Source organism: Amphiprion ocellaris, chromosome 5, assembly GCF_022539595.1.
Source record: "Amphiprion ocellaris isolate individual 3 ecotype Okinawa chromosome 5, ASM2253959v1, whole genome shotgun sequence".
NCBI classification, from domain to species: Eukaryota; Metazoa; Chordata; class Actinopteri; family Pomacentridae; genus Amphiprion; species Amphiprion ocellaris.
The window spans coordinates 5,224,529-5,247,183 of NC_072770.1; the positions used below are offsets into that span (position 1 = coordinate 5,224,529).

A 22,655-nucleotide genomic window follows, 5' to 3' on the forward strand; every position below is an offset into this window, starting at 1 on the left:
CATTTCTGACCTTCCCTGAAAATTTCATCCAAATCCGTTAGTCCATTTTTGAGTACAGACAGACAAACCAACGGCAATTGTTATATAACTCTGCTGAGGCTCCACCTCCTTGCCAGTGAAAATTTGGAGTGTTTTATAAAACTAAAAATGCTAAGTAAAACTTTTGGTTTTTGGTAAAGAATTTAATGCAGAAAAAGATGCTAATTAAGAAATAGTGTCATTTGCAGCACATGTAGCCATGTGAATCACGTACAGTGGTGTGGAGTCAAATGGTGTCATTACGGGAAGCTGCTAACTAGTTTGTGAAATACATCACTGGAAAGTTAATAAACAATGACCCTATTATTTTCTTATCTCAGTGCTACCCTATGTCTGTTTAGATCTAAATAATAATATAGTAGTAATCAGTCGATATCTCAGTATTGGAATTCTTTACACTCTAAAAGAGTTCTTTAAAAAGCAGGACTCCAATGGAAACTTTGGATTTACTGGGTTTCTCTGTATACATTTTGTAAGATTACAATGCAAAATGCCTTGTACGACAAATGATGTGAATTGGTGGTATATAAATGAAATTGTATTTAATTTTATTGAGTTAAATTTTAGCATCAGCATCAACCCCAATAAATCAATACGGATCGGGCTCTAACATGGCTAGTATGGTGCTTTACTCTAAATCCATCATGAATTGTAACTATGCAATATCAACATGAGATAAACTTATTTTATGAAATAACTCAAAGTACTTCCCCTTCAGTTTTTTTTGTGTGAATTTTTACTCATTTTTTACATTTGCAAGTGGTGTGGTATTGCAAGTGACAGTTATTTTGGTCCGTTTCCACTCTTAAATGTTTAGTTTGCGTTGTTGTGATGATGTCAAAGTTAGGAACTAGAGACGACAAAAGATATCGAGACAAAAACTGAGCCTCTCTGTAAGTAGGCTTGAGTAATAGTAGTGTAACACACTATAAAGCACCTAATTAGCCCTTAGTGAGAGTTAGGGTTCCCACCCGTCCCTTAAATTACAGAATCGTCCTTTATTTGACAATTAATTGCTGCATCCCGTATTGAATCAAATTGTTCCGTATTTTCATAAATGTCCCGTACACGTCTGTCACACACTCATCAAACCATATAATGAACAAAATAAAACACAGGAAATATTAAGGGGAGCCAAATTCATCTTCCTTAGACCTGTGTAGCGAGGACCCGATGCGAGGTCCAGCGGATAGAACTCAGACTTCTCTGTGTACCCGGTCCTATGGTCCTGTCTCTGGTTGCCAGGTTACAGACGCTGCTGCACCTGTGTGTTTAAAAATGTCTACACCCAAAACTCCACCACGTCCAAAGAAGCAAAAACGTCTGCAAATGTACCGACATGAGTGGGAAGAGTGGAACCCCTGGCAATGGGTACAAGGCAAACGGTGTTTTTTGTTGCTCCTGGACAGGCTGAAGTAAGGCAGCATCAGGGTCCAACATGTAAGAAACATGAGAACAGAGAGAACCCAACCAGCAGGTCACAGTTTATCATCATCTAATCATCTCCTGAAGTCTATATAGTAAGGGACATCAGTATCTGGTTGTGAATTTACCAGAGGATGCTTATAATCATGCTGATGTGGCCTAAGTTGTTTATTATTATTTTTAATGCATTTTAGTTTTTAATAAACATTTATTTAACAGCCTATATGTAATCAATAAATGGACTTTGCCTATCTAAAGAAAAAATCACTCAGAACTCTGATAAGTTAGCAGTACTAAATAAATCAATAAATACATGCATACACGCATAAATAAGTTAATACATTCATTGTGTTAAGATAAGATTTAGATGGGAAAAAATGTCTGTAGAGAATTTTTTTGTCCAGTTCTCTGCATTCACTTGTTTGTTTTTGCAGAATACAGTATTGCATAATGGTTGGTCATTTCATTTTATTAGTCTGGTTTCACTGTTTAAAATGCGGCCACTTCTTTTCAGACAGAACCTGTGATCATAAAACAATAGAAGATTCTTAGTTCCGTGTTAATAAAGCACTTAAAGCTTTAAGCATGGCTAAATGCTTTTTTCAAAATTAAATATATCACTCCTTGGGTAGTAGTGGCCCCGAATTTAGTAAAGTTGGAAAGATATTCACAGATTCAGACTTCCAACATCAATAACTCATTAGATATAGTTTGTCAAAACATAAATAATGCCTCTTTCCCATCGTTGTAAAGTAGACAGTGTGCTACAAGCCCAGTTTTATCTAAAGTAGCTGTCTTTCAAGCTGCAGAAATAACATTGGTGTCTATGTCCAGCAGGCTGTGAACAGGTACCGTCTGCAAATTGCAAAATCGCTGCAACAGCAAAGAGAGACACAAATATTCAATAACTTCACTCTTATACACTGTAGTGTCACCAAAATCACTGCAGCCTTCAACTGGCTCCTGTTGACACCAGTGTTATTCCTGCAACTTGAAAGACAGCTACCTTTGATCAAGCTGGCCTTGTAGCACATTGTCTGCCTTACAATGATGGAAAAGAGGCATCGTTTATGTTTTGACAAAGTATATTTAATGAGTGATTGATACCGGAAGTCCGAATCTGTGAATATCTTTCCAACTTTACTGAACAATGGCCCCAAGGAGCCGTGGTGGGCATCCTTTATTTTCATTTCTGAAATGTGGCAACCCTCGTGAGAGTCCATCAAAATTTCAGTACTCTCTGTGCCAGTTTAACACTACAGTCCCTTTTAAAATTGCAGTGTGGACTATGAGCTGTGACTGAACTGGTGGAGCTGGGCGTGAGGCTGCAGCAGCACCAGAATGATGTTTTTGTTATTAGTCTGTCTGTGTCTTTGCTTAGTTGTTACACTGAAGCTTTGTAATCAATTAGATAGAGATCACTGCTTTCTTATACCATTTTATTTATTTATTTATTTGATAGGCACAGTGCACATTAAAGAACGTATATTCAGACAGAAATAGACTTAAATATGCCAGATTACAGCAACAATGCTAATTTACATACGCAGTCCCTAGGCAGGTAAAAACAAAAAAAAGCAACAGTGAAACATAGGACAATCGGTCACAATAAAAGCACATTACAAAAAGTACACAAAGAAATTAAAGGTCAGTGGTCACAAGACTGGTTCACTTTCAGCTACTGTTTAAGGTGAATTTTGAAGGTCAGTAATGTGGGACACTCCCTTATGGAGAGTGGAAGACTGTTCCAGATCTTACTGGCCTTCACAGAAGGAGCATTTTGTCCCAAGACTGTTTTTCTGTGGGACTTATCAGTCGCCTCTAAAGGAGGCCCTGGTCCTGAGAGCCGCTGCGAGCCCTTCTTTTAAGAAAGTCAGACATCAGGGGTGGGCTGCACAGTGACGTAGTGGTTAGCACTTTCGCCTTGCAGCGAGAAGGTCCCTGGTTCGCGTCCCGGCTTTCCCGGGATCTTTCTGCATGGAGTTTGCATGTTCTCCCTGTGCATGTGTGGGTTTTCTCCGGGTACTCCGGCTTCCTCCCACAGTCCAAAAATATGCTGAGGTTAATTGATTACTCTAAATTGCCCGTAGGTGTGAATGTGAGAGTGATTGTTTGTCTCTGTATGTAGCCCTGTGACAGACTGGTGACCTGTCTAGGGTGTCCCCTGCCTTCGCCTGAGTCAGCTGGGATAGACTCCAGCCCCCCCATGACCCTAGTGAGGATTAAGCGGTGTATAGATGATGGATGGATGGATGGATGGACATCAGGGGTGGGGCGAGTCCATGTAGCACCTCGTAGATCAAACAAGCAAATAATAATAATAATAATACATTTTATTTGTATAGCGCTTTTCAAAACACTCAAAGGCGCTTTACATAAAAATCATCCAAATCCATCCATGCATTATCTATACACAGCTTAGTCCTCATTAGGGTCACGGGGGATCTGGAGTGTTTCCCAGCTGATTTAGGGTGACGGCTGGGGACACTCTGCACAGGTCACCAATCTATCAAAGGACTACATATACAAACAAACAATCACACTCACATTCACAACGACAGACAATTTAGAGTTACCACTTAACCTGAGCATGTTTTTTGGACTGTTTGAGGAAACCGGAGTACCCGGAGAAAGCCCACACATGCACAGGGAGAACATGCAAACTCCATGCACAAAGATCCTGGGAAGACGGAGATGCGAACCAGGGATTTTCTAGCTTCAAGGTGAAAGTGCTAACCACCAAGCCACTGTGCAGCCCACCAAGGGTTATAAAAGGTCTAACTTGTCTAAAATTATTCAGGTTGAATTTCACTGTATTACATATTCTTTTAACGTGGTTCTTGAAACACCGTGCAGAATAAAGTGTCACACCAAGATATTTGATGAGATAGATTACTAGATAGATATGGTAGATAGATTAGAATTTATCTGCTTGCGTTGGTCGTGTAATTTTAGCTATTGTGTCGTCATTAGCAGTCGTGTTACAACTACTAATTACTGCAGGAGGCGTTCCAGCGAGGCCTTGGGATAATATTAGTTGACCAGAATGAGTAAATATTACTCTGCAATTAGGAAACAGTGTCCCGGTAAAAGCGTTCTGAGTCCTGCCGGTGAAAATCTATTGACAGAGTCATCATAGGGGAGCAGAGAGAAACAGCTGGAAGCGCTCAGGTTATGGAGATGATTGCGGTTTTACTAAGTACTTCAGCTCACCTGATATCAGTGAGTGGAAAGTACTGTGTAAAGTAAAGTGCTGAGCCCGTGAGCTTTTGGTTTCCCCTGATGGCAGTCGTTCATCGTGTAGTTTGGACTTTGAACTAATGTGCATTAGCTTGTTATTGCCTGTAGTTTCTATTTGGAGAGTTTTTCCATGTTATTTGATTGTTACTGGTCACTTAGGATGTTATAAAGACTGTTTTTCACTGTGATCTAGCATTTTGTAGATGAAGTCAAAGTCAAATTAATATACAAATGACATGCATCTATATATAAATCACAGCTCTTCAGGTACAGTAACGTAATGTAACACGTGTCTATTCTTTCTATACTGTATAAATTTAGGTACACTCAATCACCTCTATTTTTGAATGTGGATTTCTGTACATATAATAACATTTGGATTAAACCATTAATTGAAAAATAGATGTTGGGTGCCCAGATAGCTGAACAGGCTGAGCAGCTGACCCATGAACAGGGGCTATAGTCCCCGATGTAGCGGCCTGGGTTTGATTCCAGCTCACGGCCCTTTGCTGCAGGTCTTCGCCCTACTTTCCTGTCTGCCTCTTCACTACCCTGTCAAATAAAGAGAAATAAATTCTAGTTTAAAATTTAGTTCAGTTGTAGAGTTAAAGCAACTATTTTGATAAGCAATGAAACTTCAGGCATTTTCTTCCTTACAAAAATGCGACTTTCATTAGTTGTAGCTCCTCAGTTGTGAGCATTTGCTCTTCTGTGAATTGTATGAATATAAACTGAATATATTTGGTTTGTGGATGGTTGTAGACTTAAAATAAGTACTGTGAGTGCATCATCTTAGCTGTCATGTGCTTTCCTTGTATAAATGCTTTCTGGTTCAATTGTACCCAATCATCATGTGTAAATAATACACGTTCACTGGGTGGTTACAGTACTTTGCGTCCACTTTTTGTTGCATAACAGTTGAGGGTATTATAAAAGCTTGAACAAAGCATTTAGATTAGGGATATAATATTGTAATCAGATAAGCTGCACTGATGGGACTGAAACTGAAGCATGCATGAGCTTGTTTAAAATTATCGCATCACAGTGGTGCAATGTTTATCTAGAAACTGTTATTTTCCTGAATATATCCGTGAACACTGTATCTGTAGCTGCTTTACCTGCAGTTTATAATCAGATTTGTATGTTCACAGGGAGTTTTAATGCCTGTCACGTATCTCACAGCTCACAGTCTCAGTGTTCCTCTGTGCTTGTCTTCTCCTACAGTGCTTGAGGAGCATTACTCTGCTGCAGACCGCCACAGACGCCTGAAGCCACCCTACTCAAATCTGGGACCATGTCTGGAGGATACGATGAATACGCCAGCCAGGAGGAGACTACAGACAGTTTCTGGGAGGTGAGACATCAGGGAACTGTCTCTGACAAATTAAACCTAACTGGAAAGTGACCCTTGCTAGTGATGAACTCTCAGTGAACCTACTTTGTCTGGGAGGCGAGAAGAAAGATGTGAGGCCTCATTCATCAGCTGCATGTAGGCACGAAATCAGGCATGGACCTGTCAGGATGCATAGCATCAGATTTAGAGCTCTAGATGCTCCTCAGATGGAGGAGTTTATGATTCTCATACAATTTCTCAGCTTCCAGTGCCATTATTTATAGACGAGTTGACCATATCAGCAAAAATCTCCTTTTTTGAAGCTGCTGAAAAAGTAAAGAAGTAAAATATGAGCAAGATTTAGAAACTTAAGACGCTGCAGAGGCACTCTGATGCTACCTGTGTCACTGTTGTCTGTTTGTGAGCTTCACTTGTTTTGTCTTCTGGTCATTTTATCCACCTTGGACACATTTTACAGTGGAGGTGACTGTTATCACATACTGCCTTCATGCTGTCTTCTTTCTTCATTGACAAGGCACTCCTGATATTTAACATTTATATTTAGTTAAGTGAGCAACATACATTTTAAGAACTATTATGGAAAGGTCAGTAGAAGTACAAGAAGACTTATACATGTATTTCATCGATTACACCAAAGCTTTCGACACAGTAAAACATCAAACAGTAATCCAGATGCTAAGGCATGTAAACATAGATGGAAAGGATTTACAAATGATTAAAAAAAATCTCTATTTGCAACAAAGTGCAGTAGTCAGATTAAACAACGAAATTGTTGAAGAACAGCCAGTAAAACAAGGACTCAGACACCTGACCTGTTCTCCTTGCACAGTGAAAACATCATGAGGAAAATACAAGGCTTACCAGGAGTATCCATTGGAGGTTATAACAGAAATAACGTAAGTTATGCAGATGACACAGTGCTGATAGCGAACAGTGAAGAAAACTTGCAAACCATAGTATAGATAATTACAGTTTTTCTCAGTTGCTTTGGTACATTTCGCGAATCATCCTCGACATTTGTAAAACAGTAAGTGCATTTCTCAAAACAATTCGTACAAATAGCAAAACACCATGGAATACCTGCAAAAGCCAGCCTCTGGCTGAAAATCCTTAGTTCATCTCTCAAAAGTAAATATCTGTGTCAATGATCATGTCAGTGTCATCAGAATGACCAGTCCTGGTGTCGTTGTGTGGATAAGACAGTCAAATTGCTGAGTCATGTTGTCATTATAACTGTGTTCTCTGGAGGGATGTTCTGATGTAAACTGTGACTGAAATTTTGATGACAGTTATTGTGAATTGTAAGTTGCATCATAGTGTATGTGGGAGATTGATTGTAGGAGACTGGACAAGATTAACATTTACACTTTTACTGTTTGTGCTGTAATTTGTTGACAGACCACGTCATTGTGATACAGAAGGGAAAACAGCGCTGCATAGCACAAAGGAAAAAAAAACAACAGTAGAAATGTGAACATAGGACAATCTCCTTAGGGAAAACTGTACATGCAGTGCTGTAGGAATTACAGTGCTGTCTTCCTACACCTCCTGACGTTCCTGTCTGTTGGGCCACAAATTCTCATCCACATCATGAATATCTTCTCTTGTGATGCAGTGTGGAAATAATCTTTTACTGTGTCTTATCCAGCCTCTGCAGGCATCTGCTGTGATGTCATCACACGCTGAATCAATGGCAGCCAGAAGGGTCATCTTTGTATGTGGCTGGCGATCATATACTTTCAATCTTCATGCTCAGAAAAATTCTTCAGTGGGGTCAAGGAATGGGGAGTAGGGTGAAAGGAACTCCATCAGTATCCTGTTGTAGGTTGCAAACCATTGCTTGATGATGATGGAGCGATGGAAACTGAATTGTCCCGAACTATCATGTGCTTTGGCAAGTTGTCTCCAGTCTGACCCCTCTCTTGTTCAGGGATGAGATCCCTGTAGAGAATGTCTAAAAAGGTGACAAGAGACTCTGTGTTGTATGGACCAATAACAAGAATATGCACGAGCACACCATTCTCAGAGATAGCAGCACCCATGGTTATGTTCCAGCTCCACTGGCCTGGCACGATTAGATTTAGAAAAAAAAAGTCTAATGCAAATGTATAGAAACATCCTTGACATATTATGACAACTTGTTCAACCATTTTGCATGTAAAGACTTATGTGATGAACTAAAGCCTAAATGTTGTGAAGGGTGAGACTATTCAACAGAGACTCATCACAATACATTTTGATCAACATGACATAAGCAAGTGATAATGTAGGAAACATCAGAGAATTGTACAGAATCATTTGCATGGATGTACCAAAGCATTTGCAACTTGTTCAAAGAAATGAGAAACTGCTTTTTTGATGTGCACAAGTGACACAATGATGTAAAGATTGAACAAGTAGTTTTGAGAATTTCAATTCTGATCTGAGAAATGTACCAAAGCGACTGAGAAAAACTGTAATACAGAGAGTCAAAAACTTGATCTGTCTTTCAACAAAAAGCAAGCAGAAGTAATGGTAATTTCAAAGAAAAATATCCTCCCAACCTATAACATAGAAGTAGACCAAGAAATACTGATGCAGGTTCATCATTTCAATATCTCAGTTCACAGATGACATCAGATTGAAGGTGTGAAACAGATATCAGATGTAGAGTAGCAATGGCAAGAACAGCATTTATGAAAATGAAAAATATACCGACAAATAAGAAAATAGCGATTAGAATCATATGAGGACTCTCAGCTGTTATATTCTACTAGTTCTGATGTACGGATGTGAATTTTGGAACAGAAATAATATAATGTCAAACAAAATCACAGCTGCAGAGATGTAGTTTTACAGATGCATGCAACATATATTTTATATGGACAGATTAAGCAATGAAGGCGTTTTAAAATGACTAAACACAACACAAGAGACCTTGGAATATATTGTCACAACTGGAAAAATTAATGGGAAGAGAGAACGAAGCAGACAGCGAATGAAAATGATAGACAGACTGACATCATGGCTACACATGGAACAACAACAGTCACAATTCAGAAAGCAAAAGATCAGATTAGATGGACAGAAATGATCGCCTATGCTACATGGCATGGCGCTTGATTCAGTGTTTGGTTAAACTTCTTTTACCAAACCTCACCTGTCGTTATTGTCTGTGAAGTTTGTCCTCTTTTTTCTTGCTCATTTTTCTATCATAGCAATTTTTTTTTTAACGTTGTTTTGCTGCTACTTAGTAAGAATTTAGAAAGAAGGACACTTTAAGGCTCTGGTTTAGGGTTGGTTATTTTTGTTAAGAGCTTTATTTATTCTTAGTAGATGTAGAAAGAGGTGGAACTGTCCTGTCCAAGCAGACTTTTGGAACCGTGATAAGCTCACCTAGTTGGGGGCTGAGCTTTTGAGCTTGTGCTGACTTCCCCATAATTAAGGTCTTGTGTTAGTTAAAGTCATGATATTTGTCTTCACCCACCACAGTGACAGACACATTGTACAGGTTCTCCAACACACTCCTCAGCTTTCACACAAGTAGTCCTGTTTAAAGGTAGCAACTACTTGCAGTAAAAATAGCTGAAATTTACTGTATCTGTCAGAGCTCAGGAACAGTGTTAAAAAGAAGATAAAAAGAAAACAGTTCAAGCAGGTAAGGGGTTAGACAAGGGGTAAAGTCAAGAAGCAGGCAAAAGTCCAAGAACATGCCAGAGGTCAAAAACAGAAAGGTTCAACAGCTTTCGGTTGTTACAGGCAATCTGGCCAGTGGATCTGGATGAGTTTATGGACTGAGATGCTGATGAGAGAGTGCAGAACAGGTGAGCAGGTAAATGTGGAGAATGAAGCGACTGCAGAAGATGTGAAGGACTGAGCTGCTGCAGGGTTGAAAACAAAAAGAGTTATGGCTGGTAGACTACACTAAATCGACATCACGAATACAAGACAGTTATGTGATGATTGGCGTTGGTTTGTTTGTCTGTCTGTTAGCAACATTACTCAAAAACGGACTAACATATTTGGATGAAATTTTCAGGGAAGGTCAGAAATGACACAAGGACCAACTGATTAGATTTTGGCAGTGATGCAGCTTGTAGTCTGAATCCATGGATTTGTTAAAGATTCATTGCGAGATAGCGGCACAACGTCGCTGTAACTATGACAATAAGTGAACACTACATCAGTTGCCTGCTGACGATCACATGATTGTGATCCTACTACAAATCAACTACTGTGGACCGCAATTTTTGTTAAAGATTTAATCCGGAAATCATACAACTGAGCAACCTTGGCAGAGAACTGTGCTCTGAATGCTTTTCTTGTTTAGTCTGAAAATATCAGAGATGGTAAATTCCTGATACGGTTTCTCTGTGGCCTTTTTGATCTGAGCAATAGTCAACCCCCACAAATATTCAATGTACCACCCCATGAGGTGAAGAAAAGCAAGATGTTATAACACCTGAGAAGCTTTTGCTTGGAAATTCCTTTGTAATAACTAACTCAATAATAACTAATTAATGTCTTGTCAAAATACTGATGCAGTTTTTCACATGACGGTATGTTGTACTGGATTTCTCCCAGAAGATTACATCACCAACAACCTTTGGTAAGTAATTTGAGCAACACGTTCCCAGAAGCACATTCATTATAAATAAGAGCTGTTGACTCTTGGAAAAAAACATCCAGCTCATCTGAAGCAGCAGAGAATGAAGGCAGCCATGATACTTTATATTCAGATGCAGTGGTGTGTATGATAAGTGTACTCTGCGGGTACCTTCGACAGAAGACAAATATTGTCACTTCACACATTCAGGTTTTGTGATCGATTTCCTATCAGACTCTGTCGTGTTTCATCCTCGTCGTGTCCCTTCAGCCCGGCGGTGTGCTCAGGAATCAGCTGGAGCAGCAGAGGTGGTTGGTTTGCAGAACACAGTCACTTCATCACAGTCAGTCACTGCGTTACTGGAGAGCTGCTGCAGTGCTGCCTGCTGACTCGGCTGGCTGCCGCTGAAGCAGAGGCCTGGGGTGGAATACAATCATTTGTTCCCCCTCTCCTCAGCTGCATATATTGAGTTCAAATTTGAGGTTTGTTGAGTATCACTTTCAGAGTGAATCATGGCTAAACATCTATCACACATTCAGCGAAAACTCAGTCCTTTGTTTGCTGCCACAGAGGTGTAAAATGAATGCAGTGAGCCAGGTTTCAGACGCTCCCTCTCTCTCTTTTCCTCTCTGTGGTTCTGTCTCTGGGCAAAGCTATCAGCTCTCTGGGAGGCTGCTGCTCCTGCATCCATTGAGGGTTGTAAATTATATGACATTAACCCACCCAGCGCTTCCATTGCATAACACCACACTCAGCGGCCACTTCCCTGCCAATCCTTCCTGTCTATTCAGTGCATCACCTGCAGGCTAAGGGCAATTTGTTTTTAAAGTGGTGTTGTAGCACACAGCAGTCCTTCAGTAATATAATTCAAAATCTGCAGATAGCTGGAGTTTTAACCTGAACCTTTTCTTACCTCAATGAGATAATCTGTATGTTAGAGGTTAATGTTTCTTATTTTTATATAGAGTATAATTTATTCTTTGTGGACAGTGGACGGCATTAATGACATGCAGCAGAGGTTAGTGATTGGCAGTAGGTTCAGGGACTTTGTTATCGCAGTGTACTAACTGTAATTAGCAGATAATTTCTAGCCACAAGTAACAAAGGGGGCAAATCTCTGCAAATATTTGCAGAAATGTGGACAACACAGCTCCTACTATCCTGCTAACAAAAACCTTACATATTTTGCTGCCCTAAACAAAATGCTGATGTTGAGAATATCTTTTAAATTAGCAAACTTTCTAAGCTTACGCACATTAAATGCAGCTGGTTTGATATCAGTGGTTTGCATGCTTTAATCATGACTCACATTGATGCTCACAGTCTCAATGCTGAATATGAAGGATCTAAGGATTTTTACCACGCCAAAGAATGCGGCGGAGTGATGTTATGATCGGCGTAAGTTTGTCTGTGTGCTACATTACTCAGAAACGGAAAAACACATTTGGATGAATTTTTCAGGGAAGGTCAGACATGACACAAGGACCAAGTGATTAGATTTCGGCAGTGATGCAGCTTATAGTCTGGATCCACAGATTTGTTAAAGATTGCTGTATCATTGAGGTAGCAGCACAGCATCACTGTAACTATGACAACAAGTGGGCACTAGATCAGCTGCCTGTTGACGATCACATGATTGTGATCCTACTGCAAATCGACTGCTGCGGACCACAAATTTTTTTCATCCGTCAGATTTCATACAATGACTGAGCAGCCTTGGCGGAGTCCGATGCTCTCGGGGTGCTTTTCTTGTTGACACAGGGACCACCTCATTAGATTTTGGCAGTGATGCACCTTATAGTCTGGATCCATGGATTTGTTAAGGATTTCCATATCATTGTGAGATAGCGGCACGGCGTCACTAAAACTATGACAAGCTCAGTTAAATTCAATTTTAATTCAATTTTATTTATATAGAGCCAGTTACAATTCAAATTGTCTCAAGACGCTTTACAGAGTGAACGCTACATCAGCTGATACGATCACATGAGTGTGATCTGACTACAGATCAGCTGCTGCAGACTTATTGGGACTTTTCCATTGGAAATGATACAAGGAACAATTGATTATATTGTGGGGGTGTTTCTGAATCCCATCAATTCCTGCCACCCACTACATATTTAGGGAATGTGATTCAGTGTCTGTACTTAACATACACATGCATGACACGCCTGTGCTCAGTGCAAGGTCATTTTTTATTAAAGATTTCATCCGTTGGAAATGATACAAAGACTAAGCAGCCTTGACGGAGTACTGCACTCTCTGAGTGCTTTTCTTGTTAAATTATGTGTATATCACACCTTTCTCATACCTACAGTGAATGTAATGTCATTTTCCATTGTTTTTGTGTAAGGTTGGGAACTACAAACGCACAGTGAAGCGGATCGACGATGGTCATCGTCTCTGCAATGACCTGATGAACTGCATCCAGGAGCGTGCCAAAATCGAGAAGGCCTACGCACAGCAGCTGACTGAGTGGTCCAAGAGATGGAGGCAGCTGGTAGACAAAGGTAAGATGTATATCACTCTCAAATCATGTTCATCTGCTTTTCCCATAACATGCAGTATGGTGCAAAAGTTTCAGGCACTTAAAGTCATTTATTTAATGCAGTGGGAGAAAAAATTCTAAATCAAATCAATATTTTTGGTCATCACCTCTAAAACAGCACCAGTTCTCTGAGGAGATTCAGTCTACCTCAGTGTTTTCTGTTTCTTCAGATAATCACAGACTCAGTCAATGATTTTGAGATCAGAACTCAGTTTGCTGTAGCACTCCTTGTTCTTCTTGTGGGTAAAAATAGTTCTTTATTAATCCGACTCTAAGCGTGGACTCATTGCCATGTTGCAAAGTGAAGTTGGGATTGAGAAGAACACAAATTTTTTGTCTTTAAATCAAGCTTCAGTACCTTCTTCTCCTTCATTTATTCTCCAGGGCCTCAGTATGGCACAGTAGAGCGAGCCTGGATGTCGGTGATGACGGAGGCAGAGAAGGTGAGCGAGCTTCACCAAGACGTGAAGAACAACCTGATCAACGAGGACTTTGAGAAGGTGAAGAACTGGCAGAAAGACTCGTACCACAAGCAAATGATGGGAGGATTCAAGGAAACCAAAGAGGCAGAGGAAGGCTTTAAAAAAGCTCAGAAACCCTGGGCCAAAAAGCTGAAAGAGGTGAGGTTGTGGGGTTTTTGCTTATAATGAACAGAGTGAGCACATTGTTGGACTGTGCAAAGACTCATTTTTAAAGTTCAGCTCACCCAAACTCCAAAAAAAAAAAAAGATTCTAATTTAGCCATGTAGAAAATAAGTTTGCTTGCAGAGGCTTTGACAGCTCCATCTTTGAGATAAAATTAAGATTGTGTTCCTAGGACAGTCACTGTTGTTGAGTGCTTTGCTGAAGTGGCAGCAGATGTTTCACATATAAAACCAAAACTATCTGCAGGACAAGAGTTTGACATGATAAAGTAAAATATATTTCAGAAAACTGACCTTTTATGTCTTCTATTATTTTATTATTGCTGATGCTCCCTGTTTATGGGTCATTCCAGAATTGGGTTATTTGGGCTTCAAAATGTACATTTTTCTACTAAATATTCATCAATAATAGGTAATAAACTATCAAAGGCTTGATTGGCTCAACTTACACATCAATGGTACCATTTGTATTCCATGTTTAATTTCTTGTTTGCTAACCCTACTCTAATCACAGTAACAGGGTTGCTAATCCATGCTAATGTTAGCTTTTTCTCAGGAGTAGAAGCTAGATATTTAGCTAGCTGTTACTGCTGACCAAGAGGATAAACTTTCTGATGGAAAACAATAAAGAAAAAAGCAGAAACAATTTGTCTTTTCCTGAGAATATCCATAACAGGGTTGCATGAGGTAGAGTGAGACATTCAATTAAGGCTGGCAGTGTTATGAAAATATGAAAAATAGAAGAGAGGATATAGCTTTGCTCGACCCATTCTTTTGGAAAACTGCTTGATGATGTTAATTCCAGCATTATATGTGATTCACTGTTTTCTTCTTCTACCAACTAAAAAGGTTATGCTATCAGGGTGCTAACAGGGTTGTTATGGGACACATGTTCCATGCATTTCCATAAATATTTAAAATGTTATGTTGATTAAAAGAATGTTGACATAATGAAGAAAATAATACCAAAAAAAAAGGAGATTTAAATTTCATTTTAACTGTTTTATTTGAGATTCAATGTGGTCATCGGGTGGGTGGGAGAAGAGAAAAATGGTATTTTAGGGGGAACTCCAGACTTATTTCGTATTTTAAAAATATTTTCAAACATGCTTTTCTTCTTTTTTTTTTGATTTGGTCTTAGGACAACTAAATTTACACAACAACCACTGCATGTTTTAGTATTTTGTGCATGGATTGTTTGAAATTTGGGTGTAAAATGTCTTCCAATTCTGGAATGACCCATATGGCATGTTGATATCGGATCCTTTTTCATTTCTTCATTATCTTTCCTGTTCAGCTTGAGGCTGCCAAGAAGTCATACCACATGGCCTGCAAAGAGGAGAAGCTGGCTACCACCCGAGAGGCCAACAGTAAAGGAGAGAACTCTGTGACTGCTGACCAGCAGAAGAAACTCCACGAGAAAGTGGACAAATGCAAACAGGATTCACAGAAGGTGAGAAAATCAGCTGCTGCAGGATCATCATTATGCAAAGGCTATTTTCTCCAATCAAGCCAAAGTCAAATCAGCTCTCAGGACATTTAAAGGCAGCATGGCTGGTTTCAAGGTAGCATTGTTAATGTGTGACTGAATGCTACACCTTCCCATCTGTATCTCTTCTTCTCTGTTCCACAAGTGGACTCTGATCATCTTTTACTGCTTCGACCTTCACATTCCTGAACTCTGGTTCTTGTTGTGACTAAATAACACATTCATGCTCTCCTTTCAAGGCTAATGGGATTCACATTTGTCCACAAAAATAATAACAGAGGATCATGTGTCATTAAAACAATCAATACACGCCCGTTGGTTCTTACTTATACTTTTACTTTAGGAAATGGTTTAGTCTTTTTCTAAAACTTTTTAGAAATGCACTTCAAATGGGAGTAAATCAGTGAATTGTTTTGCATCATTTTCCACTGCGGATCAACTGGCAGCAGGACTATGCATGTTGATTCAACTTAGAAATAAACTATACTAAGCATGGTGTTCACAGTGAAGGGACAATGCAGCATGGCTCAGTGATGTGTTTTTGACACTCTCTGGACACCAGTGGAGCTGAATGACATAGACAAATAAGCTTTAACACACCTAAACCTCCCAGAAAGCAGCAATTAGTCAGATCCTTTGTTGTTTTTGGTCTTTTTTGAGATTTTTCAGTAATAGGTAAATGATTTTCCAGAATGATTCTCTAAGAGTGTGTTGCTTGTGTGTGCTAGGCGAAGGAGAAGTATGACAAGGCTCTGGATGAGCTCGATAAGTGCACCCCTCAGTACATGGAAAGCATGGAGCTGGTGTTTGAGCAGTGCCAGCAGTTTGAAGAGAAGAGGCTGAGCTTCCTCAGGGAGGTGCTGCTGGATGTCAAGCGCCACCTTAACCTCACACAGAACCAAAGGTTTGACATGTTTGAATCTGACCAGACAGTCATCAGCCAATCATGAGCAGCGCACTAAATCCTTACTGTCTGTTCACAGTTACGCTACAGTATACAGAGAACTTGAACACACCATCGCATCAGCCAGTCCACAAGAAGATCTGAAGTGGTTCAGCAACACCCATGGTCCTGGCATGCATATGAACTGGCCACAGTTTGAGGTAATAAAATCTCATAACAGGCTGCAATTTGAAGACCTTAAATCATCACTGGATCTGCACAGTACTGTTATATATTGTCCAAACATTAAAGCAGTAGCTTGACCTCAAGGAAATAATATTATGTACCTGCTTGCCATGAGATAAGATTGATACTACTTTCAATCAATCAATCAATCAAACTTTATTTATAGAGCACTTTTCATACAGTTAAAAAAATGCAACACAACGTGCTTTACAACATTAAAAACATTAAAAACAAGAAAACCCATCCCTCCCTCCCTCCATATAAACATATATGCACACAACTGCAAAAGCACACACACATACACACACACCCACACACACACCTATATATACACAGACACACACACACACACACACTCCTACCACTGACTGTAGGGAGACATGGCATGGCACTGACAATTGTGGAAAACGCCTCCATTGGGGTCGTCCACACTGGGAGGAGTCGCAGGCCATGACCACTGGGGGCGCCGGCACCCAGACCCCCAGACTCCCAGACCCCGACAGACAGGGGGACCCCCACACCAAGGTGGGGAGCCCCCACAACCAGCTGGGCAGAAGGGACCCATGGACAGCACCCCCAGCAGCAGACCAGATACAGGACCCAGTGTGGAGGACCCTCCTGAGGAAACACTGGAGTTAAATAACTAAAAATTTTAAACTATAAGATAGAATAAAAGACCAGTAAGAGAAGTAAAAAGGTGAAAGGTTAAAAATGTAAAAATACATACGATAATAAATAGAAAATGATAAGAACATAAGGATTTAAAAGCTTAGTTAAAAGCCTGATTAAAAAGGTGAGTCTTTAACCTTCTTTTAAAAATATCAACAGTCTCTGCAGTCCTGAGGTTCTCCAGCAGCTGTTCCACAGACGGAGGCCATAGTGGCTAAATGCTGCCTCACCGTGGGTTTTTGTCCTGGCTTGTGGTATGGATAAAAGGTCGCTGCCAGAGGACCTCAGGATCCGCGAGGGTCGATATGTTAATAGGAGATTAGATAAATAAGAAGGCGCAAGGCCGTTAAGACATTTAAAAACTAATAAAAGAACCTTAAAATCGATCCTGAAACGGACGGGGAGCCAATGCAGCGACTTTAAAACTGGTGTAATGTGTTCCCGCCCTCTGGTCCTCGTCAGCACTCGTGCGGCTGAGTTTTGCAATAATTGTAGATTTAAAATACTCTTTTTAGGAAGACCAGGGAGCAGGGCATTACAATAGTCTAAACGAGAAGAGATAAACGCATGCATTAGCACCTCCTGCTGGCCTGAGAGAGAAACGGTCGGACTCTGGCTATGTTCTTCAGATGATAAAAACCTGTCTTTGTTAAATTCTTAATACGTGGCATAAAATTCAGCTCAGAGTCGAAAATCACGCCCAGGCTTTTTACAAATTTTGCTGGTTTAAAATCTTGTAGTTTAGATAAAAGTTTCTCTCTCTGGCCTTCAGGACCTATGACTAAAACTTCAGTTTTGTCCTGGTTGAGCTGTACGAAGTTCACTGCCATCCATGGCTTAATGTCTAAAATACAGTTTAAAAGGGAATCTATTGGCCCTGTGTCATCAGGAGACATGGCAATGTACAGCTGTGTATCATCAGCGTAGCTATGGAAACTGATGCTGTGTCTCCTGATGACGTCTCCAAGAGGAAGCATATAAAGATTAAAAAGAATGGGACCTAAAATTGACCCTTGAGGAACCCCACACCTAATTTCATGTTTGAAATTAGGTGTTTTCATATTTGTATGGTAAATATGAAGCTATAGACTGCAGCCAGTTAGCATAGCTTAGCATAAAAACTGAAAGCAGATGAAAGGACGTAGCTTGGCTGGAACGGCATGTAATGGTTTTGCATGTGGTGTATATTGAACATTCTGTTTGGACAGTAGCCTGCGTGCCGCACAGTGACTCCATGACCTTATCTTCTCTTGTCTAACTCTCTACAAAACTGCCAATAAGTGCATTTCCTGAACTGTTCCTTTAACAATGCATTTTCTATGTGACAATAGATAACAGAGAACTCTCATTTGTGTTGATGATACTAAATGAACGTCGTGAAATATTTTGTGAGACGGTAGTTTTGATTATCATTTGGTACTGGAATGCAACACAGTGAATGATGCCTGGTAGATACAGCAGTGCAGCACTTAAACATTCCAATCTGAACATGTTTTGTCTCTTTTTTTTTGCAGGAGTACAACCCAGACCTTACCCATAGCATCACTAAGAAAGACAAGTCAAAGAAAGCTGATGGAGTCATGTTGACTCATGTCTCGACAGCAGGAGACAATGCTCAAGCTGGAGACCAGGGGAGGTAAAATATAATCAATTTACTGTGTTTCAATAAATCATCGTATCCAAATCATCTTCTTAACACACAAAGCTGACTTCTATCTTTACAAGCTATATCTGAAGTCTCCAGTGCCATTATAATCTTTTATCACAGCTACTAGGACACAGCAAAACCAAAAAGTTCTGCAAATTATACACTCAAAACATCACAGGGACAGCAGTGGTAGGATCAGTGCATAATGACATATTTTAATGTGCTTCTGAAACATGTCGTGTCAAGTTTAAGCAGCTACGAGAAGAACCAGGCGTACACGGCCTCCACAGAGTGGTCAGACGAGGACCAGACGGCTCCAAACTCAGGCAATGACACCAACGGAGGGACGAACCCCTTTGATGAAGACGTGGGCAAAGGTGTGAGAGTGAGAGCGCTGTACGACTATGAAGGCCAAGATCACGACGAGCTCAGCTTCAAAGCAGGTGAGTGTGACGGTGGATAATGTCATCATCAAACTATACAAGTTTATGTTTTTGCCAAAGCATATTAATGTCAGTGAAACTTACCTTCTGACCTCATCACCACTAACGCTGTTCACATGTGTGAGGCTGACTTTCTGACTATGTACTGCTTTGTGTGACTCTTTGTTTCTTAGAGTGCACAGTTAGCATCACCCAAAGACCCTTAATAACAACGATAGTAGGAAGTACGCCAGGTTGAGATACACCAGAATAATCCTTTAAATACTCAAATCCATAATTTTGGATGGATTATTCCTTTATTGCTCTTGTTGACATCTTAGATGACTGATGTTGGCACTGTTTGACATAATCTCCTCCTGCTGCACATTCCTCTCTGTGTTTACTGATAAAGGGGATGAGCTGACGAAGCTGGAGGATGAGGACGAACAGGGCTGGTGTAAAGGTCGCCTCGACAACGGCCAGCTGGGTCTTTACCCAGCCAATTATGTGGAGCAAATCTAGCTGTTCCAGCTGAGAACGCTTCGTCCTCATCGGAGGACAAACCCAGACTGAACCGTCCAGTCATACCTGCACATTGCCAGAGACTTCAAAGCAAAGCTTCCTCCTCCTGTCAGGCACAGCGAGCTTTGTTCATCTCAGCCTCATCAGACTTCACTGAAAGAAGATCTGTTCAGGATCTCATCACCTCCAGACACTGCAACTGAAGCAAAATATTTTACTCTCCTTTGTATGTAGTCGTGATATCAGTTGTGATGCTAACATGCCATACAGTACATCGCTCATCATGATATTGATATGGTATCGTCAGTTGTGCCTGGATGGCGAGAATGAGCTATGCATTGTGCATTTCATGTATATATTTTTTCTTTTTTTTTTACAGTCTGGATGCTTGTACAGTTTTTTTCCTCATTGAATACAGTGTTTTCTTCCTTAGTATTTACATATTTATCCATAAAGAAATTCTTTGACATTTTGGAAATAAATTGCTTTCTGCCTGAGAGTTAGATGACAAGATTTTTGTCATCTCGAGAGAGAAATATAAAGCTACATTGGGCGGCTAGTTAGCTTGGCATTACATTTGAAATGCGAGCAAGACTTTGTGCAAAAGTACCATCTTCCTCCACCTTTTAAAGCTCACATACACTACCATTCAAAAGTTTGTTGTACTTAGAAATGTCCTTATTTTAAAAAAAAAAAAAAAAAACAGTTTCTTTTTCATTGAAGATACCATTATATTAATCGGAAATACAGTCTAGACATTGTTAATGTACTAAATGACTATTCTAGGTGGAAACAGCTGATTTTTAATGGAATATCTCCATAGAGGTACAGAGGAACATTTCCAGCAACCATCACTCCTGTGTTCTAATGCTACATTGTGTTAGCTAATGGTGCTGAAAGGCTCATTGATGATTAGAAAACCCTTGTGCAATTATGTAAGTACATGAAGAAAAGTGTGAGTTTTCATGGAAAACGTGAACTTGTCTGGATGATCCCAAACTTTTGAACAGTAGTGTGTGCACAAGGTATGCTGAACACACAGGTCATGAATAAAATTAAAGGTGCTTTAAAAAGCACTTTTTTTAAAAATCAACAGCGGGAGCTACCGAAAGCTGCTTGTACTTGGAGTGAGTCAAGTGACGGCACAAAGGCCCCGTCAAGCCTCAGCTTGTGGATTTTTGCGCATTAAGAGACTTGAGCTGTTGAGTTGCTGCTTGGGACTTTAACACCCATGTGGTCTGCACCCTAGTGACTCAGATCAACCCGATTTTAAGTTCGAGACCGTTTTGCATTCAACTTGAATTAAGCTAACTATCTAGTCACTGTGTCTTATTTATAAGACACATAGAAACAATTTTCTCATCTAACTCTTTACAAGAAAGCAAAAAACAGCATATTTTCCCAGAATGTTGAAATATTCCTTTATGCATCAAGTCGTTTTTGTGCTCCACTCCACAGCATGTCACTGAATTAGCATTTTGAAATGAGATAAAAGACTGTTCACCATCAGGAAAAAAAAAACTCTCTCTCTCTGCCGAGCTTGTCTTTGAAATGGAAATCCGTGCTCTAGCAGACACTGAAAGGATTGTTTACATTAACCTCTTCTGTCCCACCCGTCTACAACACAGCGCCTGTTGTAACATTTATCTCCCATTTAGTTTCTCCTTCTCTACACGTTAATAACGTAGACGCCATGAACAAAACCTGCCTAGAAATACAAACCTGCAGCTGTTTTGTACAAGGAGCTTTGTTTCACATCCAGGGTTTTAACTGATTTGATTTCTCCTGCAGTTAATGAGACTTGTTTCCTATGAGTGAATGTCAGTAACTTGACATTATCAGCTCTCAGCTCTTCTCTCTTTGATTTTGTGCATGCTGATGCTCCCACACACTGTTTACTGCTCTGAGCTGAACTGATCCAGCGCATGGTCTTAATTTGTTTCAACCAAATTGTTGAGTCTTGATTGAATTAAAACTCCTATCAGGGTGATGATCTATTTCACTGTGCACCAAAAATGCAGACTATTATCATGGCGTATTTCTGCTTTAATCAGAGAATCAAACTCAAACTTCACACGAACAAAGCTTGGGGCCGCATGTGGCAGTGCAGTATGTGTTATATGAGATTGGTTGGTTACTCCTGGTAACTGCACATACTGCTCTTTTGTCAGTGAGGCAGGCAGGTGTTCTCTTACTGGTGCAGACAGAGAAAGCTACAATGAGAAAAGCAGAAAGAGGATCTGTCTCTGAAATATTGATGAGACGGTTGCTTTTTCTGCTACAAGAACAAAATGTATTTTAGCAGGATCCGGGAGGGAAACGTTTCTTGTTGCAGTGTTTATGCCTCTGCATGCTTCTTTTAAAAAGTGTCACTTTCGTTAGCACTGGATTCATTGTGGTGAAATGTATATTGCCTTACCAAACTTCTACCACCCTGCCTTCCCAAAGACTCTCAACCACCACCTCTGACGACATGAAAGAGAACTCGCCTCCACAGAATCTGACTCCAGCTTATCCAGATCAGTTTACACCGACTCGACACGCAGACCCTCTTTGACTGATAGAATTTAATATAAATTTAAAGACTTCAGCATCTTAACTTTCTTAATGTATCTTCGACTGTATCTGAAACAGAATGGGACTGTTTACAAGTGTACTGTAAAAGTGCAGCATCCACTGTGAACCTCCTGAAGGACGGAAAATCGTATTTAAAAATGTTCAAACACTCCTTTCTTTTCTGTCTTGCTCTTGCTGGAAACATTTATCTGCAATGTCAAGGAAAACTTTGAGAACTGGAGGGCTTTCTCTCTCTCTCTCTTTCTCTCTCTTACTCTCTCTCTCTCTTTTTCTTTTTCTAGCATAGTGCTGTAATTTCCAAACTGTAGTGCCTGTTCATATGCATAAGCAAAAATAAAAGATGTCATCAGAAAACTGAGGCGTA

The 22,655-nt window shown here is 40.1% G+C and overlaps 1 protein-coding gene across 3 annotated transcripts in view; it reads left to right on the forward strand.

The window, feature by feature from the left end:
- Nucleotides 1–22,655, forward strand: part of pacsin1b (protein kinase C and casein kinase substrate in neurons 1b) — a 47,765-nt gene extending 25,110 nt beyond the window's left edge. For all 3 annotated transcript variants that reach the window (XM_023272133.3, XM_023272134.3, XM_035948981.2), the window contains exons 2-10: nt 5,929–6,058; nt 12,997–13,153; nt 13,576–13,811; nt 15,133–15,288; nt 16,053–16,228; nt 16,308–16,428; nt 18,637–18,758; nt 19,017–19,213; nt 19,605–22,655. In XM_023272133.3, the coding sequence (XP_023127901.1) occupies nt 5,999–6,058; nt 12,997–13,153; nt 13,576–13,811; nt 15,133–15,288; nt 16,053–16,228; nt 16,308–16,428; nt 18,637–18,758; nt 19,017–19,213; nt 19,605–19,714 (1,335 nt within the window). In that variant the 5' untranslated portion in view covers nt 5,929–5,998 and the 3' untranslated portion in view covers nt 19,715–22,655. The remainder of the gene's footprint in view (nt 1–5,928; nt 6,059–12,996; nt 13,154–13,575; nt 13,812–15,132; nt 15,289–16,052; nt 16,229–16,307; nt 16,429–18,636; nt 18,759–19,016; nt 19,214–19,604) is intronic.